Below are 25,472 nucleotides of genomic sequence, written 5' to 3'. Positions count from 1 at the left end.
AACATCATGCACAGACTTCCTGGCAGCTGGCCAGAGAGTTCAGAGATAGTGCTTCTGCTCTGATGTGGAGGTTTCTTGTGGCATATGCTGGTCAGTCAAAAAAATTCGAGTGTGAAGTTCACGTATTTGCAAAGATCAGTGAGCTCTTTTTACAGCTATTAGTCAGTGAATGCTTAGGGATAAACTCAAGTAATTCTGATCTTTTTGCAAACAAATTAATCTCAAAGACCTAAACTTTAACTCCATTTTACTGGAGCACTTCAAAAAAATCACTCCATTAGAGAAAAAAAAAAAGAAAAAAAAAAAAAGGAAAAAAAAAAAGAAAAAAAGCCTTTCTGGGAAACTTTTCAGTTGGAAGAAAAGAAATGGGACATTAAAAACAGTTTGACCTTCTTGCTCATGTGCTGCCAGTGAATGTTGATTGAGCTCAGAGGAAATATAAACCTCTCTGGAGAGGGAGTGTGAGTAATTGAATGCTACCTGCAAGGTTTGCATGGAAGAAAGCTCTGTGCCTCAAAGAAGAGCACACAAGCTTTCCATTCCTCTGAGGCATTTCAGGTTTAAATAAAAAACGTCTTTTGTGGCTGTCAGGAAACTCTTAGTAGGAGAAGCTGAGTCATAACTGCCTGTTAAGTTTTAAAATGTTCCCAGCTTTCTTTGGGCTGAGATAAATAGCAATTGGCTTTGTTTCGGCTGCTGAAACTCCCCTGATCCCTGTTCCCACCCCCTCAGGAGCCGAGACATTAAGTCTGTTTGTTGAAAAATTTTTCTGTTTCCCAAGCTGGGGAAGCGGCTTTTTCCTCCGGAGGTCTGTCCTTAGTGGCTGTGTAATTCCGGCTGCTGAGGGGAAAGAAACTCTGCAAATCCCACTCTAAGGCTTCCCCGACATCAACACCTTTTTTTCTCCAGTTGTAAAACCTCAGTAACCTGGTTTCTTTAGAGGAAAAACAGGCCATCTTCTAATGGCACTGGGAGAAAAGAAGGATGGTGGTTTACACTGAAGCTTTCTTCCTCTCCGTCTGATGAAATGCGCACGGATATCAAAGTTCCAGGGGGCTTAAGATTTACCCGTGCTGACAGCTTCGGGGAAGGAAGTGCACTGCCTTTTTCTCCATAGGGATCGAAGGCAAGATTGGTTTAAAATACACTTAAAAACTTCTTCAGTTCCAAAATTGAGATACCCAGTAGCTTGACAATGTAACTTTGCGACTGCAGGGCAAGCCACCTCTGGCTGCTCCATGTGCGGTAGGGTGGGGAAAAGGGAGAAGAGCTAAGCCTGGGCCAATTCATCTGAGAGACAGCTTCAGCTATGTAAACGTTTACCTGGATTAGTGGGAATTCTTTTGTTTTAAAGGTGCTTTTCTGGTGGATGCTGTATGATGGACTGAGAGAGATCAGTGTCACATAGCTGGCATGGCTTCACATCTGTATTTAGATGTCTCCTTTTTAGCTTAAAATAGATTCTTATAGCTTTGCTCCCTTTCAGGCCTGTTGCTCTTTCCCCTCATAGATTTGTGTTTTGCAGTCCTAGAAGTCTTATAGCCAACTATGAGGAAGTCAAAGTCAGGTTTTCTGTGTGAAGCTAAAAGACCTCATGATAGAGATGATGCTAAATGCTTCAGGGACTTAGCAGCCACAAGTTTGGCATGAAAGACATTAAGGAAAATATCTTCTTAATTGAAGATCTTGATCTACAGCTTCCTGAAAACATGGAGTAAAGCAGAGCAAAGGCCAAAGACACCTTGTTCAAATTGCAAATTATTCTTAGATTTAACAGAGATTGGATGAGTTTTACGCATCTGTGTGCATATGTTGAGCAGATCGAAGGGGTAGTTTATTTGGTTTATGTTATAAAAAATCTATAAGTAAAGACCCTGTTTCAGATGCTGTTTATCACTTCTGAGATACCACAGTATTTGCCTCTGGGAATATAGAGCTCACAGTTTGTTAGATGATTTTATTAAGTATTTTGAGGCTTTGCAATGTGACAGAACCTTTCCTCTGTGAAAGGTTCCTTCACCCTGGCAGTGAATTTTCCTCTGGAGATGAAGCCAAAGAGATTGATGGAGTGTGGGCATTACAAAGCTCAAGTGACCCCATAAATTCTGTGCAAGCAGAAGATTAGTGCTTAAATGAAACACTTGGGGCCTTATAATGTAAAGAGCAAAAAAAAAAAAAAAATGCTGCTGGAAGGCAAAGTGGCACTCACAAAATCAGATCAAACACAGAATCCTTTTTCTTTCTGCATGTGACAGGTACATAGCCATCCTACTGGCTTTTCTAAAGGTAAGGTTCACTATAAATGTAGCTGATCTAAATCTGCCCTGGTACTGGGAGGGCTGCTGTGCCTTCCTACCCTCTTTATGCCTGAACTTGGGGACTGAGTCAGGAATAGCATCTTCCCAGGAATTCATTAAAGAGAGGCTAGTGCTACACTTTGCACATCTCCATAAAGCAATGATAAAACTAGTCTCAGATGTTCAGCTGCTTTGTCCTGTTAAACCGGAGCCTGCATTTCATCCATTGTTTTGTTACTGTTGGTTTTGTTGGTTTTATTTTTTTTTTTTCCTAGCTCATAGTATGTAAGAACTTAGTCACCCCAGGATCTGGGGAGTGGTGTTAGGACAATACTTTCTTATCTGAAAAGAAAATACATAACTTTTCAAACATGGCTTGTTTTACAATTGCACTGTTACAATTGTGTAAAAAAAAGAGAACATTAAACCAGCAAGTGTCAGAAAGCTGGTTTATCCACTGTGATCTGGCAGCTTTTAATCATGCTCAGTAGGCTGAGGCAAATTGCATTGTCTTGAATTTTATGATTTCTAAAGCAGTGGGAAGTGGCATTTTTACAACAATAGAAAGACCTCCCTGTGACATCTTAGCTTGTGTATTATTTGAAGTTAGCAAGAGCTGAGAATGGATCTGATTTATCAACTTTTTTGAACTGATAAAGTTAGAAGCCAATAAAAAAAATTTCACTTCTTTTTCTCTGTGTCTCACCAGTCAGAGCCGAGGCTAAGGTTTGGTACGAAAGGTACCGAAACAGGAGGTGAAGTGCTTCTTGCACAGGCAGTGCAAACAGCTGCAGCCTGCCATTCTCTTCCTGGGTTCCTTGTGACAGAGAAGACCTTCCAGCCCAGCGTACACATTTGTCAGTGGGAGCTACTGCCTGTCCTTATCAGAGTTGTCAGTGAGTTTTTCCAGACCTCCTCGCTGACAGGCTGCTTTGCTTTGTTGTCAGGTTGTGGAGAAGAACTCTCTGGCCCTTCTGGTTCATTTCACAGTCCTGGCTACCCCAGCAGATACCCAAGCAATAGGGAATGCATCTGGTACATCCACACAGCACCTGGTAGCAGCATTCAACTCACCATTCATGAATTCGACATTGAGTATCATCCCAACTGCAGCTATGATGTTTTGGAGGTAAGAGTGTTAGTTTTAATCCTCTAAAATTCACAAGTTATATTCATTTCTGTCTGGAACAGATAATCCCATAAACTGCAGATGCAGAACAAACAATTCTACCATACTATCCCATTTCTGCTGTGGCTAAAGTTATATTCAACAGGTATTATCACAGACGGCACAATGTTCTTACTATTTTTTGCTTTTATGTCTTTGATGACTGTATACCTTTGTCAATTATGATGTTATGCACTGCATGCTTCCAAACAAGAGACAAAACTGCATTGAAAAACTTAGTCTTAAAACCCCCACCCTTTTATGAAAAACTAAGTGTAGGGTGCTGTGCCATGAAGATAATATCCTGATGTAAAGGAAGATGATGGGTCACTGTGGGGGATAACTCAGGTGGGACCTTGTGTAGGGCCCTCCAAGGATGTGGGGAGATTTATAACCCTGGATGATGAAAATTATGAAGAATCTTTGCACTCAGAAAAAAAAAAAATTAAAGAAGAGGCAATATCCTAGTTATCTTAGGGTGGTGGAAAAAGGAGAAAAGGGGCCTCTGTAAGGATGTTCTGACCTTTAAGAGATCCACAAGACTGGATAACCCTGGTATATATGACATCTTTTCAGTCATGTTAGTAAGAAACCAGGTGACCAATCTCAGTTAACAGAGTTGAATAGACTTCCAGTACAGGAAGAAGGAACAGGAAATAGTTTCAGGAAGAACTCATTTAGAATTACAGACTTTCTCAACTGTTCTCACTAGAGACATTTGAGATCATTAATGGAGGTACACTTGTTGTGACTTTTTGTCAATGTTATTACATGGATGACTTTTTATCGTTTTTGTAATGAATGCAAAAGATTGATTAAGAGAACTTGTACCACTCTGCTGCAGCCTTTCTTCTCGTCTTCTCCTGAGTGATGTGATGCAGCATACAGTTAGACAACTTTCTGTCCAACATCCACACATATGCTTTGTTGCCCATTCCCACATTCTGATTTCTGTAGGATCTGGGTGTAAGGAAGTTGTTCCATGAATTCTCCATCAGTAGCACTGGCAAGTATACCTGTATGTCGCATTGCTGACACCAGAGACTGTTAGTAGGTGACTTGTACTGGCTGGTTTGGGTATTGATGAAGTCTGTTGAATTGCATCTTCATTGTTCTTTGTGCCCAGAATTACTAGATTGAAAGTAATCTGCCTATAAACTTCCATTATGCCTCTGTTGCCCAGAGGAATCCATTAAACAACCTCCAAATCTAAACTTGCTGTGGAAAACCATTTCTTGAATAGTCCAAGGACAATACCTACATCTGCAGATGGTTGCTCAGGAGCTATCATGATCCAGCAAGATTAAAGATGGCTGGCAACCATTTGTTTGAGAACTTTTTGACTGGGAAGGCAGCTGACCTAAACCAAATTGAGTGGGTTGCCAGACACCAACTGCTTAAAGACACTGTTTAACAGGACCCTGCAGTCTGCTGCTCTGTGTTCCTGAGCAAGGTATTCACCTTAGGTTACAGGTTTCCTTTCTTTGCCATTTGCAGCTTAGTTGTTATGTTTTGCTTCTTTGCAACCATACTGATTCATCTGCACAGATGCTCACCTTGCTGCTTGAACTTCCCTGTCTTCCTGCTCTCAGAATTGGCGTACTTCTAGTTACTTGTCTCCTGACCGTGGTTCGTCCAGTTCCCAACACCTGTCTCTGATCTGCTGGCAGATAATCTTACAGAAATCAGTTTACAGGGGTGAATTGGCTTAGTGCATGTCTTAGTGCGTGATCAAAGGTCCTGCCTGGCAGCATAGAGCTTCCCCTGCCAAACTGTAGGCAGTTTGTGGCCTTGCCACATACATATTTTCTTGCTATTGTTGTAAAATTCATTCATACCATGATTGACCTAGTCTGAGCAGAACAAGGGCTGACTCAGATTTAGGGGGGAAAAAAAAAGAACATGGCTAGCCATTTTCAGAAGCTGCTTTGTCACCTTCTTTCCTGTAGTTGTCTATGTATGTCCAAGCTGAAAACCACACATGCATTTAAGTTTGCAGTGTTTAAAAAAAAAAAAAAAAAAAAAAGCTTTTGAGACTGTGTGTTTCAGTGATCACTAAGGTTCCAAAGGTCTTTCACTCTCACATTATCTTCCCAGAAGTATCCTGTCTAAGTATCTTTGGGGTTTGAAGTTTAATTTTTCACATGGTTAGTCTCCTGATTTCATGTTTGCCTTATCTCTGAGTAGTAATTTCTACCGCTTCCCGCTTTCTTTCACATCAAACAATTTTCCAGTTTTAATAGGAATTCAAAATCAGTACTGAAGTAGATCTGCACTATGCTGTCCCTCCGTGTCCCATTCAGTCTGCTACCTGAAATAAGATGTCCTGTAATAAATATTTCCCAGCAATCACAAAACTTGCTGTCCTGGATGCATTTAGCTTTTGCTTAGGAACACCCTCATCCCTTTGACCTGGCAGTGAATTTAGGAAAGTTCTAAGAGATATTTCTCATTGCAACACCTTTGTTGCTAACTTTATTTTTATACACAATTTCTAGAATATTTCACCCTTGCACATTTGTCTGAAGCATATTTGTTCTTGTAAAAGGCAGTGTATCCCTTCCCTTTCCTTTCACAATGCCGCTTAAACAAGTTCTCATTTCCATGTCAGTATCCCAGGACTGCCATATGTTTCACCAAAACTGTGCAATAATAGTTACATTAATTTTTTTTCATGAGAAATCCTCAGGTTATCCCCATGGCTCAAGTGTCTGATGCATTCTTCTTTAATCTTTCTCCCTGTTTCTTTTATGACACTGTTGCAATCTCTCTTTTCTTTCCCATCAAATTCCATTCCATTTATAAACATCCAGAAGCAAATTTAAATTGTTCTTACAGATATTTTCTAGAAATGTTTAATGGAAATTGAAGACATTCTTTTGGACACACTGAAAGAATTGAAATAATTTTAAAATGGCTTCTATTGAAAATACATTCATAAAGGAAAACTACCATGTCTGCTTTGAATAAATTGTGACACATAAGTTATGACATCTTCTCCTTTAGCACGGAGCAGACTTTTACAAGCTATAAATATATTCTGCCTCAGCAAGATGTAGCACTGAGCTGGAAAGGAAGGAAGACTGTTAACCTATTGCGCTTCCAAGTCAGATGCTCTGGCCTTCTCATTTAAATATAAAGAAACACCAGGTATTAACACTGTTCTCAATGCTCTGTCAAAGCCAGGCTCTCTCTTTGCTGGAAGTTATATCTGAGCAAGGATCAGTGTTATTCCCAGAAAATCTGTGTCATGAGGGTGACCAACTAAAAACAGCTTTCTGTTGCTCATAACTCTGGAATGCTGATTGTTAATATTAAATGGAGCTAACGGGGCAGAAGCAAATGATAAGAACAGATTAAAACCATGGGCTTTATGGCAGTGTTCTGCAGCCCTGCTATGCCATCCAGTACCACTTTATCTTGGGATCAGGTACTCTGGTCATACTAGATGTTTATATTTTTATTTTCTTTCAGCTTAGACATCCTATCACTCTTTATGAACCACACCCTTGAATTCATTCTTTCCATCCATTCCCTTTTTCCTCTTTTTTTTTTTTTTTAATGTGGTAACTCTTGTTTTTTCTCTTTGTAGCCAAATATAATATTTTATTGTTTTTTGTCATGGAAACACTCAAACTTGTTTTTGGTCCAGCCCTTATAAAAGCATCTGATTAACTGAACTAGACTAAAGAAGAAAAGAAAATACACTCATACCTATAAGGGACAGGCCTCTGACTGCTTTTTGTTTTGAAACTGTGCAGAAGCTGTTGCTGAACAGTTAACAATGTAAAGGAGACCCAGAAAGTTCAGATTTCCATCAGTATTTCTTCCCCATCCTTAATTCTTTCCCAACAGGTCAATTCAAAGTGTTCAGCTTGGGCCAAGTTAATTTCTGAGGTAATGCTGCAGAAATCAGCAGGGTTTATGTCAGAGCTGGGTTTGGTTCCCTTGCCCATGGAGTGCAGAGAGCCCCAGGGAGCACCAGGGATGATATGAGAGGCTGCTCCATGAGACTTATTAGATGCATATTAGAAACTCCTGCTGTTTCCTCTGCCACATAGCTTCCCTAGGCTGGTTTAGATGATTGAGAGCATGTGTTCCAGCTAGATCTCATGCTGTGACTCTGACTCAAGGAATGTACCACAAACACATTTTAAAATTCACATTTGAACAGCCTTCTGACAAATGCAGAAGTCACTGGGCCTCACAAGCAGCCAAGCAGTAAGAGTTTTCTGAAGACACTGAGCTTCCAGCGGACAAACAGGCTTCTTCCCCAGACCGTGACAGCTTCATTACAGATTCTGAATCCAAGCTGTGATTTCATCCATCCTGACTTCTTTTGAATGCCTTGAGACGATGGATTGGACAGAGGAACCATTATCCATTCAAGTCACGCAGCCTCCCTGCAGAATGCAAAAAAGTGCTGTCTCGGTCAAAATAAAAATGTTTAAGCTATTAAGCCTGTATTATCAGCCACCAAAGCAAAATACTGTCTTTTGAACATCTAACAGACTATGATGTTTATAAAAAAATTAATTCCTTATTTCTTCTGGGGATGCAAGCCTCAGTTCCTGAGGTCTCACATTAACCTGGAGTCATTGAATTTTTTTTCCAGTTAAAACCAAAATATTTCTCTTATATCTCTAACATCAGAGCAGTGTCAGGCCCTCTGAGTAGTTAGTGAGAACACAATTAATCAAATGATGTGACAATGCAGTACATTTAGCCCTGGATGTGGGGGGACTAGCTCAGCTCTTTGTTAGGCTTGCTCAGATATTTAGCTTGGACAGAACCCAAACTACTTCTGGGGTTTAAAAGTGTTGTACATGGCTTATTAAAATATTGAGTTTCCCCTCATCTTGAAGTGATCATAGGAAAAAAGGACACATACAAAGCTGTTTCTAACAGTACTGTCACTTTCTGAGAGGGATGCATAGACAACTTCTTGTAACTCTTTTGGTGTTTACCAAACTATTAATTTTTGGAGTGTACTTGAGGTGCTACTGTTGGAAAATTCTGATGGGATTTGTTGCCTTATATTCCTATTCTCTGCTTTTGGGGTTGTTTTTTTTTTTTGTTTGTTTGTATGATTTTGTTACTGTTTTGGGTTGTTGAGGTTTTTATTTGTTGTTGTTAGAACTTGTTATCTAGTTTAGTTTTGAGATTTATACATAATTTATGCTTATAGAATTAGAATCTTTCAATTACTTGTTCAGTTGCTGAAAGACAGCAGCACATTCTTTATTTGGTGTACCTCTTTTATAGTTTTCACATCTGAGGTTGCTGCCAAGCTGACTTTTGCAGCTGCAGTCCTACCAGGGACATACAGTGGAAGGTGGTAGACTGTTAGTATCAGCTGCTATTTCATTAGCACACAGGAAGCCAAGAAAATCCAATCATTGAGGGCTCTAGGCACCCAAATCACATGTCAATTGGAAATTGCACTGAGCATGTGTGTTTTCTTCAGCTTTGAGAGGGGAGACTCGGGAAGGTGAGTCACTTCCACCAGTTACAAATGTGTTCAAACTAAAATCCTACATCCCTTCTGGTAAACAAGAAAGAGGGTTAACAAGGCTTCAGCACTTCTACCTAATTTACTTCACTTGATTTAAAAATGCATTGTAAGTACATAATACTGTTGTGATGCTTCAGGGAGTGGTGGTTCTCTGGTTTATGGCTGCCTTAGACACAGTCTTCTGAGTAGGAAATAATTATTCTTAAAAGCCAAACCCCATCTTTTGTGGCAAATATGTATGCTATATATCCTTGCTTCCAAAGAACATTATTAAAATGTAGTTTATTTGACCCAAACCCAGTATTTTGGATATATATGCTGCCCTTGAAGTAAATAAAGTTGCAATGCTTTTTTTTTTTTGTTTTATCAGAAGGAATTATGAAATCTTCCCCCAATTTAAAAATCATCTTTAAGTATGCCTCTAAATATCAATGGTGCAAATCATCAGCGCAGGTTCCTGCAAAAAGAAGAAGTTAGTTTGCACAAGCATGAAAAAAACCTCTGGGTTTATATACCCAGAAAACAAGGTGCTAATTCTGGAGGGAAAGGGAAGAAGAATCCGGCCAAGTACCCAAACAGAAAATTCTATTTAATGCAAGGCTGTTCTCAAATCATCTAGAATTTTAAACTTGGTTTGTACAGGTGGTTCAGATACCAAGTAAGTTTGCAGAGAAAATTACTCTATCAACTGCTTTACATTTTAAAATTTTGAATAATTTTCAATACTTAAAGATGTTTGGGGTTTTTTCCTCCTAAAAACTAAACCGTTCTTATGTACTCTACCTGACGTACTCTCTTTGAGAAAACTTTGACAATATTTCTTCCACTTCTAGGTCTTTGGTGGCCCAGATTTCCTCTCTCCTAGGCTAGCCCAGCTGTGTGTTTCAAGATCAGCACAGAACCCACTGCAAGTCTCCACCACTGGCAATTCAGCCATTGTCCGTTTCGAGACAGATGCAGCAGTGACAGGGAGAGGTTTTAATGCCTCCTGGCAAGAAAATCCAGGTGGTGAGTATACTGATTAATAGCATGAGAAATTCAGGAAGTCTGAGAATTGACAATCAGCCATGCAAGCATTCAAAGTAGCCAAACAGCACAGGACTGAAAGCTGAAAGAGAATTTGGGTGATACTGAATTTGGTAACACTTAGAGATGCTGCAAAACACACAAGAGTTAAAAATTGTCTAATTATGTGAAATCTAGGCCTATTTATGTATTTTGTTTAGGTTTCTTTTCTATATAATTAATGAAGTCATTCCTGCAATCAGCAAAGGATTTTGCATGTTACCACTTCTTCCCACCCACTTACCCATACAGAGTCCTTTATTCACTGAATGATGCTTTCAGTTTTAAATGGTAAAGTGAAAAATAGCTGAGAACATGGCTTAACTTGAAGAACTCAGTAGACTGGGCCCCAAAAATACTCGGAGTGATTACTGAATACTTGATCTCTCTAAGGTTCATCCATCCCCCAATGTGATTATTTGTTCATAGCCTTATTGATAATCAGTAAAAGAAGAGATATGCTTAAAATACTCAACCGCATCTCTACATGGGAGTCCTTATAAAAAGACCAATTATCGGAAAATAATTGCAATGAAAAGTGATGAGAGGCAAATCTTAATTCTTGCAGTTTTGCTTGATTAAGCACACCGATTCATTAATTTGTCAAGGTTTATACTTCTCTCTCACAAGTTTTATGAGAGAGGCACAAGGTTTTTTTCTCAATAAAAGAAGTCTACAATAGTCCTTTGAATTAATCCCCTTCTGAGATCTGGCGGCTTACTTTTCTGCTTAGGCCCCCTGAAGCTTTCTTATCCCTTTACAATGTCTTTCCTGCTCTACTCCAACCCCCTCTAGCCTCTAAAATACCCACTCACCAGAATGCAATAACAGTACAGGTCTTTTATGCTTCCAGCAGGCTGCCTCCACCTACAGCAATCCTAGTCTCTTTCTTTCTCCTTCCTCCATCTCTTCTTAAGATATAAAAGTTCATTCGTGTTAGTCCTGTTGAAATCCCTGGAACTTCCCACACAGAATCCATCATTCCAGGCTATTTAGATATCCGTGAGCACCAGATCTGTTCCAACCGGAAGTGTCTGAGGGTAGAGTCCTTAGGAAGCCCTCAACTTCATGGGTAGAGAAGTAAAAATGTGAAGTTTGCAATTGCTGCACTGCCCATGAGCAATGAGGAGCTCCCGGTTCTCTCAGTAAAGAAGTAATTTTCTCACCCTATGCTCAGCTAGGCCTAGTTATTACTTTCTCAGTATGCCAGGTCTCTGGCATTCATGTGAACAGTATTTTGGATTGCTTTTACAGTATCTAGGATAGAGGAATACCAGCACTAACGCTTCAGCCTTTACAACATCTACTACCAGCTTGGGGCTACATTATTCCGAGCAGTGTTGTTGCATATTCAATTACAATTATAATGTTATACTCTCCAAAAAGGAATTTCCATTCATTTTTGTTGCACACTGCAACAGTTGTAGCACTCATCTTACAAAAGCTTAATGTAGGAAATACAAAAAAGGAGGTGTTCTTAGTTTAAAATAGAGGTGGATTCTCACTAAGCATAAAAGAAAAGAGCTTGTAATTAAAACTGATTGTGTCTTTTTCAGGCTGTGGTGGTATTTTCCAAGCTACCAGTGGGGAAATCCATTCTCCGAACTATCCTCAACCGTATAATAACAACACAGATTGTTCCTGGGTTATCCAAGTTGACTATGGCCACAGAGTCCTATTGAATTTCACTGATTTTGACATTGAAAATCACCATTCATGTAACTATGACAATGTTGAAGTAAGTAACAAAAGAAATTTCAAAAGTTTCCTTCATTAGTCTGGTGAAATGCTTGCAAAATAACCTCGTGCATGGTGACTGTTATGATGACACCCCATCCCATTTATAGTGCCACAGCTTGCTCCAGCCATAGGATGAACTGCTGGCATATATAGCAGATTACCCATGCTCTGCTAAACTCAGGAGAGAGGGAGTCTGCATCCAGACGGAATTGTTGCTGGCTAATTTTCTTTATGTATGCACTGTTTATTCAGGTGCTCTGCAGCTGTCTGTTTAATTGCTTCATTAGACCCACTGCTCTCTTTAAAGCTTCCCATTGCTGCTGGTTTGTGAACTTTTGTTTGTGTCACAGAAACTCAAATTGCTGCTCAATCAGTGCACAACGGCGAAAAACTCTCCAAGTCTCCTCTTGGCCTTTTGGGAGCAGGGACATGAAATCCTGACCCTCGATGTCAGATTGCACTTCACTCAGTACAAAGGCATGTGTGATCAGTACTAGTCAGATAAAGCACAGTGGCTGTAGCCCAAAATCCAGCTTTCCTCTCCTTGATAAACTGTCATTCACAAAGAACTCAATTTGGCAGGAGCTGCGACTCTTTTGAAAACAGCATCAGTTTTAACAACATTGCCTCGTAAAGCTTTTTTGTACTGAACTAGAAAAAAGGGAAATGTGTCCCCATTTTGCTGAGCAGAACTGAAGATTTCATTTGCCCACAAAGCGTCTTTGTACAATGACTGTTCCTTTTTTTTTTTTTTTTCTGGTTATGAAGAATAAGGAAATATGGTCATGTCTTTTTGTTTAAATTATTAGCTGCATCAGGGGACCTTTGAAAAGAAACTTTCAGATCTTCTGTGCTAAGACACAGGAGTTGAAAGTCAAAGTGCCTGACAGAAAAACAGGCTATCTGAGATTTTGTAGTATTTCTACTGATGCAAGTAAACCATTCACAAATTAAAGGCTAAATTCTGAAATTCTGAAAAGGCCTGATATACTAGTTTCTCTTCTAGACCTGATGCCAAGGGATGTTTGCATGTATCTTAACACTTTGTGGAGTACTCAGTTCCATGAGCCCCTTGCAGCTACAAGAACTAGCCTCCCAATACCTTTACAGGCTGGATAGGACGCTGAGTTTTGAATCATTGAAAAGAATCATTCCCTTGGTGGGCAGGGGAGATGGCTGTGCCAAAGCTCTTCATGTGAACACAGTCTGTAGACCCTGTGCAGTGACACCCCTTGTCCTCCAAAGCTATAGGAGTATCTGTTTGCTTCTTTTGCTGTTTGCTTTTTGGTTTTTTGGGGGTGCTGAAGAAGGAAGTTGCCTATTAGCCCCAGCTGTGCAAACACAAGTGGAGATTTAAATTTGATGCAGACATCAATCACTGCCCACCCAGTAGAGTGTGGTTTGAAAATTGATAAGAGAATGCTGGTTTGAAGCCAAAAGATAATAAAGGGCTCTGAGGCCTTGGTGTATGAGGTAGAGTTTTTCAGTGCTCATGTGGGGGAACCAGTAGGGCAAGAAAGGAGTAAATGAAGTTTCTTTCATTTCTGGTATGCCAATAATAGAGGAATCACTTGTTACCAACACCTAGATGTGATTTGTGTTCATCTCGTTTCAAGACTTGCTATTTGCCTTGCATGTAGGAGAAGAGAGTGAGGGGACAGAGAGTAGCTGGAAAATATAAGTAAATGTCTGACTGAATGGTTTTGGAATTGCATTCCAAAAGCTGTGTAAATGGAAAATACAGTCAGCTAAGGAAGCAGGTGGGTTGTTTTTCTCTCCCTAATATAGGAATAACTACCATGTATGAGTAGCACAGAGGTTCCACCCTTTTCTGTTTCTTGAATTTTCACTTATCTGTGTGAATTTTATTTGTGCTGTGAGTTCTCTTGGGGCTTCCCTCCACCCTTGAGTGAACTAATAGTCTTTTTATTCACCCACCCCCTTCTAGATCCTTTCCTTTTTCTCTGCATTATGACTCAAGATTTTTTTTTTTCAAATATTTCTACCATAAATTCCTTTCTATGGGGAACACATGAAAATGTATTTTTTTCCTGTAAAGTTTTCCATTGCACGTGTGTTATGTGAGCAAAGGGGGAGGAGGGAAAATATTTGTGTCTGCTGCTTCTTGGCTATACTGCAACTTCATAAAGCCTGTTGCATTTTTCAGTTCTGCTTAGTGATTTCAGATATGAATCTGAGCACTGGTCTAGGTACAGCAAAATGTATTCTGAACCTGTGATGGTAAATCATGGGATAACTGCCCTGAACTCCCTCTAGAGCCAATGGAGGGAGTGCAGAGAGCACATTTTTCATTTGTTTAGCTTTCTAAATTTAGCTGAGTCCTCTGTTTCTGCACCTTAGTTTTCTTTCTTATTTGTTCTCAGAACAGATGACCATCTCTTCATCTGTTAAAGGAGGGTATATATCCTTTCTCTAATCTCAGGTCTAACTCAATTACATTATGTAGAAAGTATAAAATCTTTGAGAAGAGTTTTCTGTTGTCATTGTCAACATACTTGAGTAAATTTTTAATTCCTCTGTGTACAAACATCTGTGTACTTCTGTCAGGAGAGTGTGACTCACAAAAAATTTGTTCATTTGAAGGAAAATGGAGGGAAAGAAATTGTCAATGCACCATTTGCTGAATTTTTGGACCATATTTAACCAATAATGTATCTGATGCTATGCCAGGAGCTCAGGTCAGCAAGAGTTTCAAGTATTTGGAGACTGGAGGAGGACATGGCTCAGAAGACAGTGCTTGTAGCACAAGGTCTTGGAAAGGGGAGCGAGAAATAGCTTATTCTATCCAGTGTTTGATTAGGTAAATATTATTTTTCTTTCCTGTTGCAGTATAACAAGTAAAAAACAGGAATGTAGAAAGGTAAGCTTCTGGGAAATAGAGAGGAGGTACAACTTCATTTATTCCAGGTGCTGGCAAAGAGAATCTCTCAAGAGAGAACAGTTAGAAATATGTGGAGGGGTTTTTTGCTTAGAAGGCAAAAATTGACATCTTTTTGTCATGTGTTTGTGCAAAATTCAGGACACATTTGAAGAAGAAGGCAATGAGTCACTCAGTTATGTTCACTATGGAAAGGGAATTGTTGCTATGCGCAATGCAACTAAAAACTTGGCTTTTAAGTGAGCAGATGCATTGGTTTTCCTTAGTCATTCAGCCACAAAAATGCGTTTCTCAGATGCTTTAAAAATAACTTTAAGAAACTGCAGACACTCAACTCTTTCCTGAACTATTGTGTGAATATTGCGGTTTCTGATCTAACTGCAAGCCTGAAATCCTCCTGGTCGTGTCCTCAGCTGGGCAGAGGCATGCAGATCAAAGCCAGCATTTTACCAGGAGTAGTCAGGCCCTCTCTCAATGCCCTGTCAATGCAATGCTTCTTCTCAGTTCCAGCATTCAGATAAAATCTTCTCACTGCTGTCTAGGGAAAGACACTGCCTTAATTCCTAAGGGTTATTTTTTCCCCCCACATTCCATGGTTTGTGGTTTTTAACTCCAGGCAGTTTGATTTATATACAGAATATATGTGCAGAGGAAGTATAAACACTGCACACTGTGTATTAGAGGGCTGATTGTGGCAGGCTGCCAAGAGAGAAGAAAAGGTTGAATGGATGGATGTTTTTGGGTGTCTTTACCAGGTACTCATTTTAACAGGCGTTGCAGACTTAATACTCCATCACAAGATCCCACACAGCTAGCTAGTGTTCACAGAATCATAGGCAAATGTTTAATTCATGAGTACGGCATTGACTATGTAGGATATGTCAGGGGATTAAGCAGGAGTTTTGTCCCTTGTTTCTTAGCTCTGAGGTTTATTTGAGACAGGTCATCTTTCTCTCAGCTGCTGGGGTTTTATTAGTTTTTTTTTTTCACTAGTGTGTTCAAAAGACTTTGAATACTGGAGGCAGAAACATTGCATTGTGTTACACAGTCTAGTTAAAAAATTCCAATTAATTGGTGATGCCTTGCACAATCTTGCTAGAATGTGAGGCGTTTTGAAGTAAAGGAAGACATTCTCACTAAAAGTACATGTCTTCTAATCTGATGGCAGTTGGATAGCTTTTATATAGCTGTTACAGTCCTGGCTCCATTTTTGTGTACACCTATACACATTTTAATCTATATTTTTCTCCATTATATTAAATGATGTGCCCATGGAAGGGCAGGATGTTAATGCTGAAACAGGAACTGAATTCAACTACTGTTGCAACCCAAAGGTTCTTCCTCTGTGCACAGTCATGCAACTGTGCTGGGGGCTCCAGCTCTCCTTACTGCTGAAGGCAGGCACTTCTGAGACTGTCCCTTGGCTCCAAACACAGCAGCAACAAATCACTTCTGCTGGAGTGCTAGGAAGCATTAATGGGAGACAGGCTCTGGCCATTTTTCTTTGTACTTTCTCTTGTCAAAATTTTGATGTTTCTTAAGTTAAGAACTCATTGGTTCTAACTTCTCTGTCCTTCTTTTCCTGATTGTGAAACAGGAAGGGAACAAAATTATCAGCTGTAGGGGGGAAAAAAGAGAAGGAAGCCATTTGTGGTAAAATTAAAAGTGAAGTTTTGTAAACCTATCTACTTTCTTCCTTCTTTTAATTTTTCACTTTTCTTTACCCTCTGCTTAAATAGCACTTCATGTATATGTGCATAATTCAGCACTCAAACCTGTTATAAAATATAGATATAAGACTCCGATCCGTGATGCCAAATCTAAAAACCATAATCCTACTGACCTTTTATCCAGAGTCATAGCTCTCACTGGTGCACCAGTTGCTTGTTAGGGTCAGTCTGGAAATCTTTACTGAGACAAGATGTAGGGTTTAACTGAATGAAAGCTACACAGGAGCTCGTGTTAGCCATTAACAGAAAACAACAAAAATATGGGGACATCAGGATTGTTAAAGGAGAGTTGCTTCAATGCCCAATACGCACGAAAGAGGATGTTTACTTGGGGCATTTCTGTTACAAGGGTCACAGTAGCTTCAACCTGAAATATATGCATTTTTGGGAAATTGCCACTTAGGATAAGCAATGTACAGTTTGTTTGCACTGCCCGTAGCAGGACTATATCATGATCAAAATATATGAAACATAAGAGAGGAAATGAAATAAAAGTCTTCTCAGTACTCCCATTGAGACCAAATACTTCATTTGATCTTTTCATAACAGGTGTTTGATGGTCCTAACAATGAAGCACCACTTCTTAGAAAACTCTGTGGAACACAGCATCCTCCTCCTATCACATCCTCCAAGAATCAGATGTATGTCCGACTGCACTCCGACACAACCATCCAGCACAGGGGCTTCAGTGCTCACTTCACCGAGGGTAATTTCATCATTTACATTAATGCATATTTATCTCATCACCACTTGGTATCAGACACAGTCTTTTAGCACAGCTGATAATGGAAAGTGTCATTTCTACCCATGCAGCACACCAGTGTGTATCTTTACCAGGAACATTTATTTTTTCCAAATTATGGATGAAAGACTTTAAAGTCCGAGGATCAACTTAGATTCTTTAATTGGGAAGAAAGAAATCATACTTTTTGTCGCAAGGCATCTAGCAGACACCAACTACCTCTCATTCTTCCTCCCTAGAGGGTTAGCTGTCCATAACTGTCCTGAGAAAAATATGCAACTGGCAGTTTCCACAGACCTAGTGACAAAATAACATTTTATATGTCCATCCATGCGCATGAATCTGAAAAGCTATAAAAGAATTCTGTGTGGTGCTGTTGATGAAGTCCATGGATTCAGGCCTGCGTGCCCTGCCAAACATCAACTATCCAATTTGTGGCAGACTAATTGGTATTTTACATGGTTTCCTTTTTAATGACAAATGACACCAACTGGGCATATTTTTTCATGAAGTTACATATTATTTGATACCTGGTGATTTGCTTTTGCATTTTGTCAATAATTTAGGAAACAGTTTTTGCCCAAGATACAGACATTTAATTTTTGCAGAGAAAATCAGTTTCTCTCATTTTCCTCTCAGGATTCTTTTCACTATAAATTATTGCTTTTCCCAGAAATGTTTCTTTCTTTGAAAATATTGTGAAAAATTATGAAGAAAAGGAGGGATTTGTATCAGCAAAAATCTCAGAAACCTCATTTACTGAGGTACTAGTTAGGTACAATTAGGCATTTCTGGCTAACAGCTATGAGAGCCTAAACTGTTCAGCTTTCTCAGAACATGTTTACTGGATTCAGTACTGCACAAGCCATGTCTGATGAGTGAATGCTCCCTGCCTAGGATGTTAGCAAGCCAGCTTCCTTCTTCCTGATAAAACTCAGTTAACTTAAGTCACATCTTCTGTTTGGTATTTTAGGCAGCACAACACAATAAATGAACCTCACTCTTCGGTACCCATCTCCTCACCCTGCAGTTTAAAGCAGGTGTGTGTTAAACTCTGACCTGGGAAGTTTATGAGCAGCCAGTGAGCTTAGCAATGAGGCACAGCAGCACTCAGCACTGTCAGCCAATGTTCTGCAGGCAGTCAAGCTCTAGTGTGTGTGCAACACCTCACACAATTGCAGTTTTGCTGACACAGCTCACAAGAGGATCCTGCCAATGAAATGTGAGGCCACCCTTGGCTGCTGGAAGGTTGTGGACAGTTACTTGTGATTTTTTTCTTCCTAGCTGCCAACATAGACAAATGACCAGAGAAATGGGTGTATTGCACTAACCTGAAACCAAGTTATTTTGGCTCCAAAATATCTCTTCTGGGCTATGAAGAGATGAAAACTATCAGGTCTAAAGTCACTCTGGTTTCTTGCAGATGGTCAGCCAGGTGCAGCATGGCATGTGGATCCAGGCCAAGAAAGAGCAGCCAGTGCTGAGAACTAATCCTTAAGTCTCTTCTTCTGATTAAATACTATTGCAAATTCTATTCTCATTTCATGCTGATGTGCCATGTCACACTTCATGCATTCATTTTCACTACAGAATCTAAGCAAGGTGATTTGTATATATAAAAATGTATGTATGTATCTAAATCTTTGTGTTTAAAGCATGTGGAAGTTTCATAGAGTCGGATTCAGTTGGGGCAGCAATTTCCTCTCCTCTGTATCCTGCCAAATACCCAAACAATCAGAACTGCAGCTGGATTATTCAGGCTCAGGAACCATGTAAGTAAAAACATCTTTTATAGTTAGTTGGGATGACTAATATCCTCATCTTCTTTTCTGTAATAACAATGCAAAGTTCCCCCTTTATTTCTTTAGGAAGTTCTGCATCCTGGTAGTTGGTGAGTGTGGCCCTCCCAGTCTGTCACTAGTCAGATTTCACTGTAGAAGATTTAGTGCATAGTGAGAAAAACAATTTACAATTTTGTCATCTTAGCCAATTTACTGTGACCCAAGTGTTAAAATTATAAATGAGGTGTTGAATACTATGTAAAGTTGGAATCATGAGAAAATCTATGGGTTTTTATATAATTAAGGCACTTGTATTTAGCTGACGTTACTCTGGTCCGGAGTTTTCAAGCTGGAGTTGTGTTACATTAAATCTATGCTGTTAACATGAAAAAAATTTACATTAAATAATGAGAAAAGGTACACAGAAATTTTGATTTAAAATAGAAACAAAGATATTTATATATATATTTTTATATATAAATAAACTCTTTTCATATGCATAGATACACTCTCAGCTATTCATAATTTTACACAGATTTATGATTTATCATAATTTTACACAGATTTATGATTTATCATAAAACACCAAATATTTTCAATCAGATACTGCTACTGCCTTTAGTAACCTCTATTACCTTTAGATTGTATAAGATTCCTAAAAATAATTTGTCTGTGTTAAATCCTATAATAGTGTCCTGGTACCCTAATTTTAAATTGCAATTATTCTACTTCAGTTGTGCCTATTATATTTAGATGGCATTAAAATCCTAGAATGTTTCAATCATGTTTATAAGTTTATTTTGTTAGTTTATAAAACAAATATCAATTTGCCAAGAAAATGCCATAACATAAATCAGGAGATAAGCAATTCTTTTTTAGCATACTTACTTATACAAATAGGATGTCCATGAAAAGGACATCATCTGAGCTGTTCATCACCTATACAATGTCTATTTTTAAAGACAAACTTTCCCTGGATTCATATTGAAAACTAATACATGACTGCTGTCTCCTGAATTACATGAGTATGAGAGACCACAGAAATACTGTATAAGAAGTAGTGACTTCCTCCACTTACTAGCAGGACCACCCCATGCCTCATGTTACAGCTCCATGTGGCTTCATTATGCCATCACGTGGCATTACATAAATAAATAGCATACATACATTGCATTGCATACCCATGTCCAATAGATTTAGCCAATGGCAGGCCACAGCAGAGTTCCTGCTCTGCTTTTACTGGGAAGGCCAACAAGTCTCCTGCTCTGGCCACCCAGTGTGTTTTTCCTTTTTGCTGTGTATCCTGAGGACCTGCATGGATAGTTGTAATTGTCTGACCAGACAGGACACAAAGGAGTGCAGAACATGCATATGCAGCTGAATGCCAGTCAGCGGCACCCTGCTGAATGCAGCCTGGGCTCCATGTCTGTCATTTCAGCTTATTCAAGCCAATTAACTGGGGCTCAGTGAGAAGCAAAATATTTGTGTTAAATTCAGCTTGGTCTGTGTGGGAGAAAACTTAGTTATCATCTAAATCATGAGACACTTTCTGAACCACTCAAACTGCATGGAACCGTAAAGCCAGTAGTAACTAATGTCCCAGACTAGTGTCAAGGACAGTTTCTCTTCTGCCAGCTGTGACTTCACCTTCATTTATAGCAGACAAGCAAGAGTAGTAGGAGAATCAAAAATACCCTGAATCAGAAATCCTCTTTTTCATTATAGCCTGCAGTCCAGGAGTGTGGAAAATCCAATTCTGTACAAGTATAGCTGAGGGTAGTTAATGATCCTTTGACCAGTCCAATTGATGAATATGGAATGTTGCAATATGATGAAAGATGCGGCTCTTTCTAAGCCTGGAGCAGGGCACATTTGTCCAGATCTATGGTATAGATCGCAAAGGGACAGCAGGTCATGGGTGTGTAGAAATAAGTTTTGTTTCTGAATGTCTGTAGATTTTCCATGTTTTATTTGCCAATGCTTTCAGTATATAATGAAGCTGTCCAGAAACAAGGAAACTTAGATCCATGTGTATATGTTAAATCCTGTCCTTCTAATGTTGATTGAACTAGAAAGTACTGAAAGGTACTGAAGAGACTTACCAGGACCTTTGCATTAAAGGTTAATGCACTTACATCAAATTCATTCAATATATAATTTTAAAAACCTACTTCAGATGATATACTTTATGGGGACTGATTGACTTCAGGGAAAAAGAAGAACATTTGTTTACATGTAATTGTCTGTGAAATTACCAACTTCTTCCTAAATTTTTACTCTTTGCTATTGCCAGTCAACCACGTCACACTTTCATTCACTGACTTTGACATTGAAAACAACAGACAAAACTGTACAACGGATTTTGTGGAGATTTTGGATGGGAATAACTATGAGGCTCCTCTTCAAGGTACAGTATCTTTCCCTCGTGTATTTCTTCTATATAGAACTACACTCAAGGTAAGCAGGAGAAGGTTTTCTGTTCATGGTTTCCTGCTTCATGGATTTTCTTTGATAACAGAATCTCCTTGGCCTCTCTACCCAGAGGAAATTGAGAATGGAGAATTAGTCTTCAGTGTGAATGGCAGAGTCCTCCCAGGCTCTGACTATGCTCCTATTAACCTGCAGCTTGGTGTTGACTCCAGCTGCCTTTTCCATCCTCCTCAGCTGAACAATCCTGGGAACCAAGCAATTCCGTTGAAATCAAATTTCCAGTTAACTGCACAAAAACATATAACTCACAAGCATAGCAAGTAAGTGCAGTCCATGCTAAACACACGTAAGGAAGCTGCAGATTTCTGGGAGCAGAAAATGGTTTTTCATCAAGCCGTGGAAAGCCAAATTTTTCTGGTCTTTCCTGACTTTTCTACAGCTTTCTTCTGACTTCTCTGGATGGTATCATTCCCTTCAAGTGCCAGGAGCACCCTGAAGCAGCAAAATTCAGAGCCCAGGCCACAGGGTGGTCTCAACTCCCCTTGTATCCTTAGGCCTGCCTCGAATTCTTTGCTAGAAAATTCCGAATCTTACTCTACTTTTGTACATGCTTCTTTGTTGGGAGTAGGGCTACAGTAAATTTAAATGGTTTGTAACTAAGAGCAGAATTCATTTTTGTCTCCTATCCTTGGCTTTCACTTGCCAAAAGGACTTTTTAGTACTTAAAAGGGACATGTAAGAAAGATGGGAAAAAACATTTTAGAAAGGCATGTTGAGATTGTCATGGTTTTAAGCTAAAAGAAGGTAGATTTCAACTAGATATAAAGAAAAAAAAATAAAATGAGGGTGGTGAAATACTGCAGTGAGTTGTCCGGAGAATTGGTAGATGCCCTGGAAACATTCAAGGTCAGGCTGGATGAGGTTCTGAGCAATCTGATCTAGATGAAGATGACCCTGCTCATTGCAGGGTGGTTGGACTAGATGCCCTTAAAAGGTTCCTTCCAACCCAAAGTATTCCATGGTTCTATGATACTAGTTGTTATCTTTCTTTTCACTGTCAGATGGCTTTTTGACAGGTCATGACTCATATTCCTAATCTCCATGTTACAATTCATCACAAGAGAAATAGTCTGTTATTTTTCAGTTGTTTTTTATTTTTTCATCATAAACCAATTGAGTGAAATGGAAACTGCTGTCAGATATATTTGATAGGGTTTGTTGGGGTTTATTTCCAATTAGGCAGTAATTCCTCATTTTTTTCATATTCATTGAGGGGACTTAGTGACAGAATAGCCAGGGATGAGGGTGTCTGGAGTGCAGGAGGTCCTTTTCTGTTAAAAAGTATTGCCACAAGAGTTGAGTTTTATGCAAATGTAACGGAATATTTCTTTTTTATGTAGATTGAATTGAAAACTGCAATTGTAAGCAACAAATGTTACTCCTTCTTGTTCTCAGGCACTAACTCCAAATGTTAAATTAGCAGTAACAGTTACATGCTGAGCACTCATTTTTTTCCCTCTCTGGTCTGCTCTCTTTCAGGCCATTACTGTGGCACTACTATGCCACATCCTATCACTTCTTTTGGTAATGCCTTGGTGGTGAATTTCATCTCCAACAACAACATTACTGCCAGGGGCTTCCATGCAACCTATGCTGCATCGTCATCATGTAAGTCCACAAGACAGGTGCTACTTCCTTATGCCTCTGGCTTTTCAGAAAACAAAGAGATCCTTTACCTCTTTTTCTCTCTGCCACTCAATTTTTGAACCACCTCTGTAGCCTTCTGTCTTTTTGGCCAAGGTCTCAGCAAGTACATCAACAAGCTAAAGAACAAAGGAGATGAGGAGAAATGTTTTCTTGATTAGCAAGTTCTCTGTCTCTGTCAAGCTTTTTTGTTGTTTTTTTTTTTATTTAATGCCATCCTTTCCAAGCCTCTGCTGTCTCTTTCTTGTTGCAGCCTGTGGGGGTACTTTCCACATGGACAGAGGAGCTTTCAACAGCCCTGGCTATCCTGAGCCATATCCGCACAACAGCGAGTGTGTCTGGACAATCCTCAGCTCCCCTGGCAACCGGCTCCAGCTGTCCTTCATGTAAGTGCATTGCCAGGGGTTATTATTCAGCCTTTAACAGACCTGAAGGAAGGATGCTCTGTGTTTATTAGGAAATGCAATTACCGAATGATAAAGCTGAAACATATTTTTAGAGTAACTTGGAAAGAGAACACAGCAGGGGTCCGTGGCAGCTTGCAATCAGTGTTACCCCGTCTTAGTCATTGCTTATATTAAGGCAGGTACAGCATTATATAAATAGGTGGTTTATTATTTGAGCAGCATGGGATGCTGAAGAAGCCAGTTATTACTCACTTATAAACAAGAAGAGGAAATTTAGCATCACTCTGCCTTTTCTTTACAAAGGAAATTCCTACATTGTAAAGATTCATTTTAGTGTTTGTTATATAGATGATTAGTATAAAGGGCCTAGATATTCCACACATTGTAGGGTTATGCCTCTGGAGGGTTCTTGATGCATTTATGAGGTGGGCTGAGGCAAACCTCATGAAATTCAACAAAATCAAGTGCCAGGTCCTAAACCCGGGTCAGGGCAATCCCAGATATGCCCACAGGTTGGGCAGAGAAGTGATTGAGGACAGCCCTATAGAGAAGGACTTGGAGGTGTTGGTTGATGATAATCTCAACATGAGCCGGCAATGTGCACTCACATCCCAGAAAGCCAAAGGAATCCTGGGCTGCATCCAAAGGATTATGGCCAGCAGGTCGAGGGAGGATTCTGCTCTCCTGAGATCTCACCCAGAGCTCCTCATATGGTTATGTTGCCCCAATGCAAGAAAGACATGGAAGCCGCAAAGCTGAAGAGGGGACTGGAGCACCTCCCTTGTGAAGATGGGCTGAGAAAGTTTGGGCTCTTCAGGCTAGAGAGGAGAAGGCTGTGTGGAGACCTCTTAGCAACCTTCCAGTATCTGAAGGGGGCATACAGGGAAGATGGAAAGGGACTCTTCATCAGGAACTGTAGTGACAGGACAAAGGTAAATAGCTTCAAAATGAAAACAGACAGGTTTGGATTAGATGTTAGAAAAAAATTCTTTACTGTGAGAGTGATGAGGCACTGGAAAAGGTTGCCCAGAGAAGTTGTGAATGCCCCAAACCTGGCAGTGTTCAAGGCTAGATTGGATGGGGCTCTGGGCAACCTAGTCTAGTGAAAGGTGTCCCTGTCCATGGCAGGGGGTTTGGAAAACTACTTGATCATTAAGGTCCCTTCCAACTCAAAACATTCTATGATTCTATTTTGAGATTCTAAAATTGATGTTAAACTCTTCAAAATTTCTCAAACTGTTAAAGCAGAGGAGCTATAACAGGAATCAGAAGAATATGTGATGGAATTCTGTTTTTCCTTCAGTAAACTAATTTTCCTTTGAACAGTTCTGAGAAGAAAGTCACGTGGAGAATAATGTGGAGTCCTTTAGCAGGGCCGTTATGTCATTCTTTACCCATGAGGTAGATTTCTGACCCTCCCCGTTTCCGGGCATCAAACTGGCTGCTGCCAAGAAAGAGAGCACTGACCTTTAGCAAAGCTTACCAAGAATGAGCAGAAAAAGAAAACTAACTCTGAAACCTGCATTTGCAGTTAATCAGAACAAAAGGAAAATTTTTCTGGTAACACGCTGACTGCATAAGGCACAACTTGTTAGGCATGTGCTGATTCACTAATGCAATAAAAAGGACATTCTATTCCTCCACAACTCACTGAAGCAGAGAAAAAGCACTACAGTCTGAAAACATTTTCCAAAATGTTTTCCAAAAGCCTGAAAACATTTTTCAAAAGGCTACAAAATAAGCAGTAACCTTTCAGAAACAACCCAAAATTCTAGTGTGAAGCAGAAACTTACAGTGGAACATACATTCACTTATATAAAGTGACACTGAGTAGATGTTAATTCTTTTTCTTCAGTTGCACATAGCTGAAAGGGAAACTGAAAATACTGGAAAGGATGGAGTAATTGTGTTAGAAAGCATTATTTGTTTTGTTTATTTTAATGTTTGGGGGTTATAAAGTTTTGCTGGCATGACGCATTAATTTTCTTCAGCTC

General features: G+C 39.6%; 1 protein-coding gene across 1 annotated transcript in view; it reads left to right on the top strand.

Moving 5' to 3' along the window:
- CUBN (cubilin) overlaps positions 1-25,472 on the top strand; it is a 141,679-nt gene that overhangs the window by 62,006 nt on the left and 54,201 nt on the right. The window contains exons 29-36 of the mRNA XM_066198415.1: positions 3,245-3,426; positions 9,814-9,988; positions 11,602-11,783; positions 16,964-17,120; positions 18,812-18,928; positions 21,231-21,344; positions 22,907-23,035; positions 23,325-23,457. Coding sequence (XP_066054512.1) covers positions 3,245-3,426; positions 9,814-9,988; positions 11,602-11,783; positions 16,964-17,120; positions 18,812-18,928; positions 21,231-21,344; positions 22,907-23,035; positions 23,325-23,457 — 1,189 coding nt within the window. The remainder of the gene's footprint in view (positions 1-3,244; positions 3,427-9,813; positions 9,989-11,601; positions 11,784-16,963; positions 17,121-18,811; positions 18,929-21,230; positions 21,345-22,906; positions 23,036-23,324; positions 23,458-25,472) is intronic.

Source organism: Chamaea fasciata, unplaced genomic scaffold, assembly GCF_029207755.1.
Source record: "Chamaea fasciata isolate MVZ Bird 193981 ecotype frontalis unplaced genomic scaffold, bChaFas1.0.hap1 SCAF_1, whole genome shotgun sequence".
In the NCBI taxonomy this organism is placed as follows: Eukaryota; Metazoa; Chordata; class Aves; order Passeriformes; family Sylviidae; genus Chamaea; species Chamaea fasciata.
This window is presented reverse-complemented; position numbering and strand designations above follow the sequence as displayed.